The following is a 15,485-nucleotide window of genomic DNA, read 5'->3' as shown; positions in this document are numbered from 1 at the left end:
CAACTGTCAACTTTAACAATCTAAAAATAAATTTGGAGTATACATAAAATTGTTATGCTTCAGTTTTGATGCAAACAAAATTTTTGTCTTCATTTGTAATTTTTCTAATCTTATTATCAATAATGAAGTCAATTTCATGCAAATAACAGGAAGTAACTATTTTTCATTGTCAAAAGTTGCAGTCTCTGTTATTAAACATTAGGCATACAAATCTTCATGTAAATAATGATTTTCAGATAACAGTATGTAAACTAAATCTGAAAAACAGTGTGAATTAAGACAATCATGTTTATACTAATTTGGACTATATCCTGTTCCAGAAAGTAGTGCAAGCTGGGTTTTAATATATACACAAATTTCTGGCACCAAGTGCATCGGAGTGGGTTTAGCATCTATTGTGTTTGGTATGTGTTGCTCCCATGTTGATTATGTTCTTTGTATGGCTCAAGCAAGTTGCACAATGTTTCTTATGTCAAATATGTGATGATAAATTGTGTTTCCAGAACATGCAAACAAAGAACAAATTGGTTGAAAGCAACATAATGTCCCAGCAACTTGTCATTTAAGCGACCCTGGACAAAATCTTTTCAATAGTTCATAGAGGAACAAAGGAGCCAGGCCTAACACTGAGATCAACTTTACAAGTCAATTATTATTTACCTGCAAATATAATGCATTTGCTCTTAGTGCATATTTCAACATTTTTCAATCTATAATATTTGTACTTTGTTATTTATGGACATTTAAGTAAGGGATGTGCATTATAAATGGGAAGTAAAATGAAGTTCTGGCACAAGTTGTCATATGTTGCATATTGTTAAATGTTGGCCACATAATTGGTCACCACAATGACAAATTGTATGAACATGTTCCAAGTGTTGCATCATATACTTGTAAATATACTTAACACAAATGTTGATATATTCACTGATTTTTACCAAACATTATTTATGGTATATATGATTAACAAATTGCTGTGAGATTATGAAATGAAAATTCCAAAGAATACCTTGTCTTAGATGAGCCTAGTTATCATATTGTGGTAGCTTTTCAAAGTTGTGCAATTTAGCTCTGTTACTGCAAAAGAAACATTAAGTTGCTGTAAGGTAGCTGCTCGTAGGATGGAAATAGAATGCACATTTAAAAGTGTGCAAAACCAGGAAGAATAACATGTTACCATCTTTAGTATCACCAGTTGTTAATAATGCAACACCCTTCTACAGGGCACTGAACAGTGTAACTTATATAGTGGTACTCCATCCTCTGAAATAAGGAAAGAAATTTAATTGTTAACTTTAATGAACTGTCTCACAGCAGTTCATGTTCCATAAAAAAAGTAGACCTCTGGTAGTGAACAATCAAATGGGTAGGCACACTGCGGAGAATTGTCGCTAGCTGTGAACAATCAAATGGGCTGGCGCAGCAAAGCCTTGTGATCTGTCAGCCTTTCCTTACATGACTGCCAAACTCATTCATGTAGCGTCAGCCAGAACTTACTTCACAAACTGCATGAAAATATAATGTTGTGGCAATACATAGTCACTAGGTGCAGGTACCTCAGGTGCAACCAAAGTGCTTGTAGCCAAAAGCTAATAATGGAAATAGGCTTCCATTTTATGTGTATCCTGTTAACATTCCAAGAATCCCCACAGACTTCAGGTTTTCAGATAACTTTACATCAGGCTTACAGTGCTGATTTATTGCTCACAGCCAACAAAATTTTAGGAAAAGCTTGTAATAAGATTGATATTGTCCTTTAATTTTTAACCAAATAACAATTATGGCTGATACCCACAGATAACTTGTGGATATCCACAACTGTGCATCATTTTATCTGCAAGGGAACTATTACTGTGGATATCCACATCAGCACAGACAAATACGGACAAGTGTATTTCAGAAAATTCTGATACTGACTGCAATTAATAATCATTCCTGTAAAACAACATTTTGACCAGAGTGCAGAATGTTATCCATAAAAGGAGTTACAGTCAGATAAATATTGAATACATTCAGTACTGAATTAGTGGAAATTTTTTTATCCATTTTCAAGCCTAACTTTGATATAACTTTTCAAAAAAAGGAAAGTAATTACCAGAAGTACATACAGATTCAAAAACTGAGTTACATATTAGATTAGGTTGTTCATATATTGTTCTTAGAACAAACCTGTCTTAAATTTTTATACTGAAGAATTATAGAGACCTATTAGAGCTACAAAAGTTGTTAAAGTTAAATTATATATTATTCTGGAAATAATGAATGCCATGTCTGACTATAGGGTTAGCAACTCTATTATTTTGCAGATGTTACTGCTGGTGAAACTATAAACCCTCCAAAGTCACCTGGCCAAGTTATGTTTGAAAATTCCTTAGGTCATGAGTTGTATGTTAAGACCCACATGTCTTATGCTCTGGGTGAACAAGTGAATCGAAAGTAAGTTTCTCTGCATTCTATAACTTCTTTTGTTTTCTCTTAAAGTTCTAAGTAATATACACTGCCAGAAAAAAAAATCTGTCACCCTTTTAGAGGTTTTCAGTTCACTCAGGATTTATTGTTGCAACAGTGCATATGGAGTACGTGAAATGATTACATTTACAGACCAATGGCACAAGCAGTCCAGGTCTAAGGTACCTAGTAATTGACCCATGGTGAAATACCCACATTATTACATCATATAGCCTCCAAGGGCAGCAATACAAGTGCTGACACTGGCAACCAGTTGATTGCACACATGACAAATAGTGTCCTAAGATACATTACACCACACCTGCTCAACCTGTTCATATAGTTTTGTGAGAGTTGTTAATTGATGGGTTGCACAAGCCACTTCTTATCCCATCACATCCCACATGTGCTCAACTGGAGACAAGTCCAGAGATCATGTTGGCCACAGAAATTACTGCACATCTTGCAGAGCACATTGAGTTTCATGGGTGGGCAGTGTTTGGGTGAGCCTTATCCTGTTGAAATCACACATGACCTTCCTGTTGCAAGAATAACAAAACAATGGGTGTAACAATATTCTGAATGTACCAAGCACTGGTTAGTGTCCCATCCAGAAACACCAAATGTGAATGAGAGATGTAGCTTATTGCAACCAAGACCATAAGGCTTGGGGTGGGGTCAGTGTGTCATGGAGGAATGCATTCTGTGAAGTGGCACTCAACAGGTTTACACTTGCATTCAGGCAGAATCTCTTTTCATCACTGAAGACCATGATGATGCGCCATTCCATGTTCCAAGCGATCCATTGATGGCACCGGTGCACATTGATGCTGTGGTGGAAGATAGGCTGGAGGTGCACATGCCCATAGCGCCAGTGCTAATAACTGGTTTGCAACAGATTGTGTTGACACGACTGGGCTAACGAGCCCTTTTATTTGTGCTATGGTATCTGTATGCTCTGCCACTGCTGCCCCTTACAATACAATGATCCTGGCAGGTGTCTGTATTGCATGGATGTTAGAACCTTGTCTATGGGTGTGAGAATGTTCATATGACCACTGATACCAGCATTGTTGCACAACTGATGCAGCACAGCCAACTTGCGTGACAGTTCTCTGAAGGGCCATCCTGCCATATGGAAGTTCACAATTTGACCTCTTTCAAACTCTCTCAGTTGGCTGTAGGAAGCACAAGTTTGTGTTCATTGCATTGTTGCCTGCTTGCTTCAAACTTTAGCACCACATTGAGCCGTCTGGCTGTGAACATTCCCTATTAAAGGATAGACGTAGATGGTAGCTATGCCACTATGCTATCTGTTGGCAGGCAAAATTAAAATCATTACTTCTCTATCCCTGAGGTGGCATAAACAATCATCGGATCAATATCAACATGGTCTTTCAAGGTGAAGCAATTTTTTTTTCTGGCAGTGTATATCTAAAATGATACCACTCACTGTTTTATTTACTATTCGTGTAAAGTTTTTGCAAAAGAAATCATATATCATAAATTGTTAATTTATTTAAATTATTATAATTTATCAAAAAGAATAATCTTCAGGGATATAGAACAAGTTGATGTGTACATTCACAAAAGAGAAGTAACTCTGTAACGGGTTTCAATGCTTGGTGTTCAGTGATCTGTCTTCACAACAGACACTGATAATTTATGTTAAGTAAGCTGAGTTGAATATCTCATCCATATCTAGAGTTATAAAATATTATGCATTTTATTATTTCGTTGATGACCTCATTGCCTTCTGTGAGATTTGATACTATTTCTGATATGAAGGAACATTAACTGGTGAAAGGATTGTGTTATTCAGGTGGCTTCCAATTACTGTTCAATGAAATAAAGGTTACGAAGTTTACTAATATTTTCACATACTGAATGATTAACAAAAGATACTTCTGTCCTCACCAGTATTACAAGAACATGTTATCCCCATTTGTAACAGCTCTTCTGACAAGTTTAAAAATTTCTTGGATTCAGAAGTTTGTTGGTGATTTTCTTAAACTTTATCATGCATTGTTGAAGGCTACATTTTACTCTTGGTTAAAGTAAACCTGTGCCTGTCCTTTCTTGTATAATATGGAACTGTGTGCACAATAATACACACTACTCAAAAGAAATGATGACAACTCAAGGTGGTTACATCATTACTTCATGCAGAACAGTTGATTCTCAAACATTGCTGATATTGCTGCTCCATTTCAAAATAAAGAATAAACATTACTGCTGCATTTTCAATTATGCAAAAATACACCAGTGTTTATACAGTACTGACCAAATTCCCCAAATGGTATTAAATACATTCAAAAAATTAGATATGTGGTTTGATTTAAATGGGTTAAAATCAAAACATGGAAAAGAGTCAGTTAAAGCAGTTTAAAACAAAACAAGCACAATTAAATGACATTCCGGCCAGTCACAGAAACCAGGATTTGCAGGAAGCTAGCTGTGTGAAATATCTAGGAATGCAACTGGAGAAAAATCTATCATGGGCCTCACATACTTAGTACCTTGCAGATAAATTATATAGCCTAGCATTTGCAATGAGGGTATTGTACAATGCTACCAGTGTGTGCATAAGAGTAGTAGTATATCACAGCTTCTTTGAGTCAGTAATAAGGTATGGAATTGTATTTTGGGGAACTCAAACCATATGTGTCGAATGTTAAAACTTCAGAAAACCATCATTAGAAAAATGCACAAAGTAGGGTGAAGAAATTCATGTCACCCACTCCTAAAAAATCTAAGTATATTAAGTGTTCCCCCACTATACATCTATGAGCTGATTGTCTTTGTGCACAGTAACCCTAATTTATTTGTAGCAAATCATTTTCAACCTGATTACAACAGTAGGAATCAAAATAATTTTATGCTTCCCACCCACCATTTAAAACTTTATGCTCAAACTCCACATTATATGGGTACGAAAATTTATAACAAAGTGAAAGGAAGACAATTGCTCAGCATAAATTTAGAAACAATCAGAAAAGCCTTATATGATAAACTAGTGCAGAAATGTTACTATTTAGTTGAAGAATTCATGAACGACAACCTGAAAATTTGAGCAGGCGAGTAGAAGTACTTAGTACTGTTCATTTTTAAAAGATTTTTGCCTTTGAAGAAAAATTATTAATTGCTTAATCCATTAATTATTCCATACAGTATATTATATTACTCATATTATAAGGAAAATTGTAAACCAATTTTTGTGTTTTGACGAGTCTCCTATACATTAAGTCAATGACTTGAAATTGTATGTTATGAGACAATAATCTTCTATTCTATTCAGGGTTACTAACTGCTGCAGAAAACCCTTCTCCAGTAGATTTGAAATAATTTGGTTCTGCTTGCTTTAACAAATGTTTCTACGTAGTCAGTAAAAAGCACTACAAGGAGGTATGTCAAGTATTCACTTTTTTATTAACTTGGTTGTGTTGAAAACACAACCTTTGCAAAATCTCTCTTTACAGAAACTTCAGTGCATCATTTGTAACTGCTTCCAGCATTACTCCTACTCTTCTGTACTATCTTTTTAGAAATATTTTACATGCAATATGCAGCAAGCTTATATCCCTGTATAATATGAGGTGGCATAAAAAGCATTTTCCTTCCATGAGTGGAGTCTTATTTTAAAGATAGGAAACTGAGAGACACATTAACAAATTATACTATAACTATGAAACTAATTTCAAAGTGGGGAAACATTCAGTGTGGTGGTGAACTGCAAGATTTGGTACTTGACCCACTCCTGTTGAAGTACTATTCAAAAACTGCAATATGCGCTGATGGTGCTAATTGACAAAGAGTCGAAACACATCAGTTACAAGCACATCCAGAAGAATAATGGAACAAGCCTACAAGTAGATCACAGCAAACAATGTATCATTTAATTTTGTGAAGATTCACATTATTTATTCACCCTAACAAGATTAGGATTATTAGGCTCTTTCTTTCATCCAATTAATCATTCTCTATGGAAAATCCAGGGTGGAATGTACCAATTGTTTTAAAACAATAGTTGCTGCTCACCATATAGTGGAGATGCTGAGTCAAAAATAGGCACAATGATAAGGCTGCCAGGAAGTGAGCTTTTTGCCAACAAAGCCTTTGTTGAAAATAGACAACATACATGCAAACACTCAGCAAACACAACTCACACACACATGAGCACAGCCCCTGGCAGCCAAGTGGTGGAGGAACCCAGGGGTAAGGAGGAGGCTGTGAAGGGGAGGGGAAGGGATAACAGGGTAGGGGTATGGGATGGTAAACTGCTGCTAGTTGGAGCATGCAGGGACAAGGTGGAGAGAGGGTAGGGCAGTTAGGTGCAGTCGGGATGTAGACAAAGGTTGGGGGAGAGGGTGAGGCAGGGGTAGCAGAAAAGGATATAAGTAAAAAGACTGGGTATGTTGATGGAATAGAGGGCTGTATAGTGCTGGAATGGGAACAAGAAAGGGGCTATATCGGTAAGGACAATGACTAATGGAGGTTGAGTCCAGGAGGGTTATGGGAACATACAATATGTTGCAGAGAAAGTTTCCACCTCCACAATTCAGAAAATCTGGTACTGGTGGGAAGGATCCAGATAGCACAGGCTGTGAAGCATCTCCACTATATGGTGAGTAGCAACTACCCTTTTCATAAGTGTTCTCTTTATTTTACCTTATGTTCATTATGATACACATGTTATATGATGTCCTGTATCTCACGTAGAAGCCAATGCTTTAAAATAACTATGACACAAACAGTGGCCATACTAGCAACTATAGCAAAATTTAAAACAGAGTTGATACTCATTAGTGAAAAGTGTAATAAGAAAGACAGATTACTGGCAGGTAAATCTACACTGAGGACTCTGGCAGCAATTGACATGAGAAATGGAAGTGGAAGTATAGAGGCAGCTCCTGTCGTGGTACGGTCCTAGCCAGTGTACTATTGGCTAACATCGTCTCGCAGCCTTCTCTGTGGCTACATTCCATCATTCCATGCCAATCTGCTGGCACTCTGTGTTATGCCGCAATATCCCCCCCTCCCCCCCCCCCCCCCTCCACCACCCTCCCACCAATGTGACACACCATCATCATGTAGGGAGTGCAACAACGGTGGGGGATTCCGGATGATGGTCACTGCACTGGACAAGAAGCTGTGGCTGCATGGGATGTCAAGCTTCCAGTCGTATCCCGCCATCCAGCCTTCGCTCTGGCCGAAACTTGCTCCAGAAAATGACCAGAAGGGTATGTGTCCGCCTCCAAAGGCTAATAACAAAATGGGGTGGGCGTCGGTGGCTGTGGTGTGCGTGAGTCCAGCTCCATTGGTAGGATGCGAGGAGGCAGAGGAGTCGAAGCCTTTGTCTCCATAGGGTCATCCCGTGGTGTCATGATAACACCCTCTGGTGGCTGCTGTGGCCACACTGTACTCGGGATCCATGAATCTGGGGGAAGAGACACAGGCAGATCACCATGCACATGACATTGGGGAAGCTGATTGAGATGTCGGTGCTGCATACTATCTGGACCTGAAATAAGATACATGCAAGCGCCAAGTCAACGGATGATCTCAACTCATGGCCACCATCTGCTGCCACTAAAAATATCCTGTAAAAGACAATATCATGCCACACGATGCAATACTTCTGGCCTTCCTTTGGCAGCAGGAGGAAGATGGAGCACTGTCCGATGGCGGCAACCGTGAAGCAATTTCACCAGCGATGGTCCATTCATGGGTGTGAACAATAGGAGGCAAGAAACAGTTGCAGTGCTTGATTACTGGTGGGTGCAGAGTGAAGTTTGGCCATCTGCTGCTTGAAGGTTCTGAAAAAAACATTCTACTTTGCTGTTTGACTGTGGATGGAATGGTGCACTAGTTAGATGCTGTATTCCATTGCTTTCACAGAATCTTTCAAAGTCATTTGATGTGAACTGAGGGCTGTTGCCTGACACTATGACTTCTGGTAAACCTTTAAGGCAGAAAGTAGAGGACAATACTTGAATTTGCTACATAACATTGGCACAACAAAAGGAAACTTGCTAAATGAGTCAACCACAATCAACCAACGAGCATTCCAAAAAGGTCCCGCAAAGTCCATGTGGACACATTGCCATAGTGATTGCGACTTGGCCAAGCAGAGAATTTTTGTGGTGGAGCTAATTGATTTTCCAGGCATGCATGACACTGTGATGTCATATGTTCTATATGGGTGACCTTACCCTGCCAAGTGCATTGTCGAGATGCTAACTGTTTTGTATGAACAATCCCCTGGTGTCCTTGGTGAATTAACTACAATACTTCTTTTTGCAAAGCTTTAGGGATCAACACACAACTGCCATTTTGAACTAAAATCACACCTTTCTGTACAGTAAGGCTATGCTGATGTGCAGAGTATCGGTGCACTACAAAGTTCTTTATGCTGAGCAAGAAATGAGGCCAAGATGTGCGAATGTATGGTAACAAAATGTTCACTTCTGAATCAGCTTCCATGGCCTGTGCAATTTTCCTATAGTTCAGCGGGAAAGATTGAAGTAATTCTGAATCCTGAGCATTGATGTGGCAATAAAATGCAGCAGAAGCGTCAAGTCTGTATCAGGGGTCATCAATATGATGGCTTTTGCAAATGCCAAGTACAGTTACAAACATAAAATACATTTAGATCTTAGCCTTACAGGTAGTAATTAAACAGTAAATTGATTCTTGTCAAAATATGTTACATCTTACACATATTATTTTTTAATACATTATTTTACAGTTCTTAAATTTAACAACCGAAAATTCGTTGAGTGAATAGAGACACTTTTCAATTTAGAATTCTTTTAGTTTTGATTTGAATTGCTTTTTGTTATTGTTTTTCATGCACTCTGGCAGTTTATTATACCATATCAGTCCATTAGTATATGGGCTCTGGTCTGTCATTTTTAATCTTGTTCTTTGTCGGTAGTAATTCTCTTTGGACCTGGTGTTGTGGTCATGTATATCACTACATTTAGTTACTTCAGTTTTGTGTGAGACTAAAAAGTAATTAATTTATAAAGATACAAAGAGTATATGGTGAAGTAATTGTGTTGTCTGAAAACATCACGGCAAGATTCTTTATAGCCTAGTCGTAACCCTCTTTTTTGTAGCAATAGTACTCGGTTAAGGTGAATGCATCTGCATTACCATGTTGAGCTGTTGGATGATGCACAATTCATACTGGTATTGAGACAACAAAGCCCATCATTGCAATTTTTGGGCAATTCGTTAAGGAACCGCTTTTGTTGGATGAAACAAGGACTGCAATGGCTTGTGATCCGTCACTGAGTAAGATTGTCTGCTATACAAATAGTGGTGGAATTTGGTGACACCAAACACAGTAGACAAAGCCTTTTTCTCCATTGATTGCATTTGATGTGAAAGCAGTAGACCTGTCTTTATCACCAATTTTGTGCAAAAGCACTGCACTGATTCCATAAGAGGAAGCGTCAACTTGCAATACAACTGGTTTGTCAGGATCAAAGTGAACTAAGCATCAATCCCTGAGTAATGCATCTTTATGTTTTTGAAATGTTACTTGGCACTCATCTGTCCAAACAAAGAGGACATTTTTGAGATGCATCTGATGCAATGGAGCCATGATTTGTGCAGCATTCAAATGGCTCTGAGCCCCCAGAACTTAGAACTACTCAAACCTAACTAACCTAAGGGCATCACACACATCCATGCCCGAGGCAGGATTTGAACCTGCGACCGTAGCAGTTGCACGGTTCCAGACTGAAGCGCCTAGAACTGCTCAGCCACACCGGCCAGAATGCAGCATTCGGTATGAACTAAATATAATAGTTCATTTTCCCTAAAACTGACCACAATTCTGTGACATTGCAAGTAAATGGCAAATCCTATATGGATAACAAATGTGACTGAAGATGATGTTCCCCTTGACTTTTTATGACATGACCAAGATACTGCAACTCAGGATTAAAAAAATCACACTTGTCCAGTCTACTCTTTAGTCCTGCATCAGATAACACACGAAACAAAGTGTGCAAATTTGCAATATGTTCTTCAGGTGTATGACCTGCTATGACAATATTCTTCAAATAGTGTGAACAGTTTGGCTCGTGTGCAGTCAGTTGTTCCAAACACCGTTGGAAAATAGCAGGTGCGGAAGCAATACCGAAAGGCAAATACAAATATTTAAACAAGCCCAAATGAGTATTTACTACACACACTTTTTGAGGTTCTTCATAAAGCAGTATTTGAAGATATGCATTGCACAAATCAGTTTTTGAAAAGTAGCGTCCAGCACCTAATCTGTCCATGAGATCCTCTAGCTGTGGCAATGGAATAAGTATCAATCACTGTTTGTGGGTTGACTGTAGACTTAAAGTCAACACAGAGGCGAATGCAACACAGAGGCGAATGAAACCTGAAGGTTTGGGGAGCAAAATCAGTGGACTTGCCCATTGAGTAGCTTGTATGGGTGCAATAGCTCTGCTATCTTGCAAATCTTTAAGTTCAGCAGCGACTTTGTCCCCATAATGCAATGGGAACAGATCTGGCCTGCTAAATTTTGGCTGAGGATTGACTTTCAGAGTAATATGAGCAACAAAATTGTTAGCCTTTTCTAAACTTTCAGAAAATACTTTTGGGAATTCTTTTAACAAGCTAGCTACAATGTCTTGTGCATGGAATGCAGACACTGACAACAGATTGTCCTGAATGTTAAAGCCAAACAAATCAAATAATCAAATGAATCAAGACCAAGTATGTTCTCACAATAATATGATTGTAGCACCGTAAAAGTCACTGTTCACATATGCGAGTGATACATGTCAGCCAAAGTACATTTTCTGAGAACAGGAATGTCTTATCCATTATAAGCCATCAGCTGCATGCTAGTTTTAGACAGGCATGGGGAGCCTAACATTTCATATGTGTGATGATTTAGCAGTGTGACAGAGATACCTGTGTCCAACTGAAATTTCACATGTTTCCCACAAAGAAGTAATTGAACAAAACGTTTATTGCCATATCACTGAAGAAACTGCACACTTGCTAGTTTTGCGAATGCCTGTAGTAGACTTTGTATATACTGCATTAATGACATGGGCCTTGTGATTAGATTTTTTTGAGTGGGCCAAATTCTTACATTTGTTCCATTGCAAACATTTGGACTGTACATGTATTTTCCTGCCATAAGCATAACACTGAGCTTGTCGGGATGGGCAGTCTTGGCATTTGTGCCGTGAATAACACTGAGGACCAGACTTAATTTTGTTTGCCTGTGTACCTACCTGCTTATGTTGTGTGGAGCATTGTTTACTCAGCGTGGTGAGTGCAAGCTGCCGCCGCTGTATGGGCTAACCTGAAATTATTGGTATATCAGAGCACCGCTTAAATAATTTGATAATTCAGAGGCTTTCTTTACCAGGACACAGATTAGCTGGCTGTTTTTCAAGGGCTTCCTTATGGGGTGGGGGAGTGGCTATGTACGTAAAAAACAGTGTTCCATTTGAGCCCATAGACGTATCATGACACTGCACTGAACAGATATTTGAATATTGTGCAAGGGTAGTTGAATTTAGTGAAATTAAACTTCTAATTGTTTTTGTTTACAGGTCCCCTAACTCTGATTTCAGAGAATTTTTGTTCAAGCTAGAGGGGGTTCTTGATTCACGTTGTAGGAAATACCAGAAATTAGTTATATGTGGTGACTTCAATATAAATTTTGTATGTGATGGTGCAAGAAAAAGGATGTTGGTAGAGCTCCTAAATTCATATGATCTGATGCAGACCATATTTTTTCCAACTAAGGTGCAGGCGAACAGTAATACAGCCATAGACAATATTTTTATTCATTCTTCATTACTATATGGGCATTCTGTTAGTAAAAGGGTGAATGGCCTTTCAGACCATGATGCACAAGTTTTAACTCTAAAAGGCTTTTGTACTCAAACAAATGTAACATATAATTACAAACTATGTAGGAAAGTTAATCCAGCAGCAATAGAGAGTTTTTTAAACCTTGTCAAGGAACAAGAGTGGCAGGGTGCTTATAGTGCCGATGACATAGTTGATAAACATAATGCTTTCCTTAACACATTTCTGATGCTCTTTGACAGTTGCCTTCCATTAGGATGTTCTAAATGGGATACTAGCAGTGATAGGCAGCTCGGGTGGCTGACTAGTGGGATAAGGATACCATGTAGAACAAAGTGGGAATCATATCAGACTGTTAGAAGTAGTCACAATCAAGCTACAGTGGCCCATTACAAACAGTATTGTAAGGTGCTTAAAAATGTTATTAGGAAGGCAAAGGGTATGTGGTATGCAAATAGAATAGCTAATTCACAGGATAAAATTAAAACCATATGGTCAGTTGTGAAGGAAGTGTCTGGTCAGCCGCACAATGTTGACGATATAAAGTCAGTTCGTAGTAAAAATATTTCTGTTACTGATAAATCAGATATATGTACAGTATTTAACAATCATTTTATGAGCATTGCTGGTACATTAAAGAAAAATTTAGTTTCTACAGGGAATTGTATAACTTTCTTGGCAAATGCCTTTCTGAGATTGATGCCTGAAATACTCCTCTGTTATACAGACAAGGGGGAGATTGAGTCAATAATTAAATCACTGAAGACTAAGGCCTCTCATGAATATGATGGAGTGCCTAGCAGAATATTAAAGTACTGTGCTGCACATCTTAGACCTGTATTTAGCCATCTTTGTTATTTTTCCTTTAGGAATGGTCCATATCCTGAACAATTAAAGTACTCAGTAATAAAGCCGCTTTATAAAAAGGGAGAAAGGGATAATGTAGACAACTTTACATCAACTTCCATGTCATCTGTGTTTGCTAAAGTTATTGAAAAGGCTGTGTGTGTAAGGATAGTTTATCATTTTATATCAGACGATTCACTTTCAGATGTACAGTTCGGCTTTAGAAGTCATTTAACAACTGAAAATGCTATATTCTCTTTTCTCCGTGAGGTACTGGATGGGTTATACAAAAGGTTTCGAATGCTAGGCACATATTTTGATTTAACTAAGGCATTTGATTGCGTTGATCACAAAATATTGCTCCAGAAGTTGGCTCACTACCAAAATGGGGAGTAGCTCACAGTTGGTTCACGTCTTACTTTAGCAACAGACAGCAAAACGTCATTATTCACAATGATGAGAATGGCTGTGATGTGGGGTCTGAGTGGGGTACAGTCAAGTGGGGGAGGTGGGAGGGGGGGGGGGGGTGCCCCAGGAGTAACTCTAAAGTATTTCTGTTTGTTGATGACACTAGCTTGGTAGTAAGGGATGTCGTGTGCAACATTGGCTCAGTTTCAAATAGTGCAGTTCAAGACCTAAGTTCATGGCCTAGAGAAAATAAACTAATGATAAATCACAGTAAGACTCAGTTTTTACAGTTTCTAACACACAATTCAACAAAATATGACATTTCAATTTCACAGAATGGGCATATGATTAGTGAAACTGAACAGTTCAAATTTCTAGTTGTTCAGATAAATGATATGCTCTCTTTATTACAGGTAACTCTAAAGTATTTCTGTTTGCTGATGACACTAGCTTGGTAGTAAGGAATGTCGTGTGCAACATTGGCTCAGTTTCAAATAGTGCAGTTCAAGACCTAAGTTCATGGCCTGTAGAAAATAAACTAATGATAAATCACAGTAAGACTCAGTTTTTACAGTTTCTAACACACAATTCAACAAAATATGACATTTCAATTTCACAGAATGGGCATATGATTAGTGAAACTGAAAAGTTCAAATTTCTAGTTGTTCAGATAGATCGTAAACTGCTATGGAAAGCCCATGTTCAGTATCTTGTTCAAAGACTTAATGCTGCCATTTTTACTATTTGAACAGTATCTGAAATGAGTGATCGTTGGACACAAAAATTAATCTACTTTGCTTATTTTCATTCGCTTATGGCATATAGTATTATATTTCAGGGTAGCTCTTCCTTCCTAAAAGGATATTTTTGGCTCAGAAACAGGTGGTTTTTTATATATATATATATATATATATATATATATATATATATATATATATATATATATATATAGAGGGAAACATTCCACGTAGGAAATATATATCTAAAAACAAAGATGATGTGACTTACCAAATGAAAGTGCTGGCAGGTCGACAGACACACAAACAAACACAAACATACACACAAAATTCAAGCTTTCGCAACAAACTGTTGCCTCATCAGGAAAGAGGGAAGGAGAGGGAAAGACGAAAGGATGTGGGTTTTAAGGGAGAGGGTAAGGAGTCATTCCAATCCCGGGAGCGGAAAGACTTACCTTAGGGGGAAAAAAGGACGGGTATACACTCGCACACACACACATATCCATCCACACATATACAGACACAAGCAGACATATTTAAAGTCTTTAAATATGTCTGCTTGTGTCTGTATATGTGTGGATGGATATGTGTGTGTGTGTGTGCGAGTGTATACCCGTCCTTTTTTCCCCCTAAGGTAAGTCTTTCCGCTCCCAGGATTGGAATGACTCCTTACCCTCTCCAAAAAACCCACTTCCTTTCGTCTTTCCCTCTCCTTCCCTCTCTCCTGATGAGGCAACAGTTTGTTGTGAAAGCTTGAATTTTGTGTGTATGTATGTGTCTGTTTGTGTGTCTGTCGACCTGCCAGCGCTTTCGTATGGTAAGTCACATCATCTTTGTTTTTAAATATATTTTTCCCGCGTGGAATGTTTCCCTCTATTTTTTTATATATATATATATATATATATATATATATATATATATATATATATATATATATATATATATATATATATATATATATATATAAAAAAAAACAAAGATGATGTGACTTACCAAACGAAAGCGCTGGCACGTCAATAGATACACAAACAAACACAAACATACACACAAAATTCTAGCTTTCGCAACCAACGGTTGCCTCATCAGGAAAGAGGGAAGGAGAGGGAAAGACGAAAGGATTTGGGTTTTAAGGGAGAGGGTAAGGAGTCATTCCAATCCCGGGAGCAGAAAGACTTACCTTAGGGGGAA

General features: G+C 38.0%; 1 protein-coding gene across 1 annotated transcript in view; it reads left to right on the top strand.

Annotated features, from left to right (window-relative positions):
• Positions 1-325: 325 nt before the first annotated feature.
• The window catches only part of LOC124804254 (EF-hand domain-containing family member B-like), a 128,146-nt gene continuing 112,986 nt past the window's right edge, over positions 326-15,485 (top strand). The window contains exons 1-2 of the mRNA XM_047264738.1: positions 326-404; positions 2,307-2,436. Of these exons, the coding sequence (XP_047120694.1) occupies positions 2,357-2,436 (80 nt within the window). The 5' untranslated portion in view covers positions 326-404; positions 2,307-2,356. The remainder of the gene's footprint in view (positions 405-2,306; positions 2,437-15,485) is intronic.

The sequence above is a fragment of the Schistocerca piceifrons genome, chromosome 1, assembly GCF_021461385.2.
Source record: "Schistocerca piceifrons isolate TAMUIC-IGC-003096 chromosome 1, iqSchPice1.1, whole genome shotgun sequence".
In the NCBI taxonomy this organism is placed as follows: Eukaryota; Metazoa; Arthropoda; class Insecta; order Orthoptera; family Acrididae; genus Schistocerca; species Schistocerca piceifrons.
This window is presented reverse-complemented; position numbering and strand designations above follow the sequence as displayed.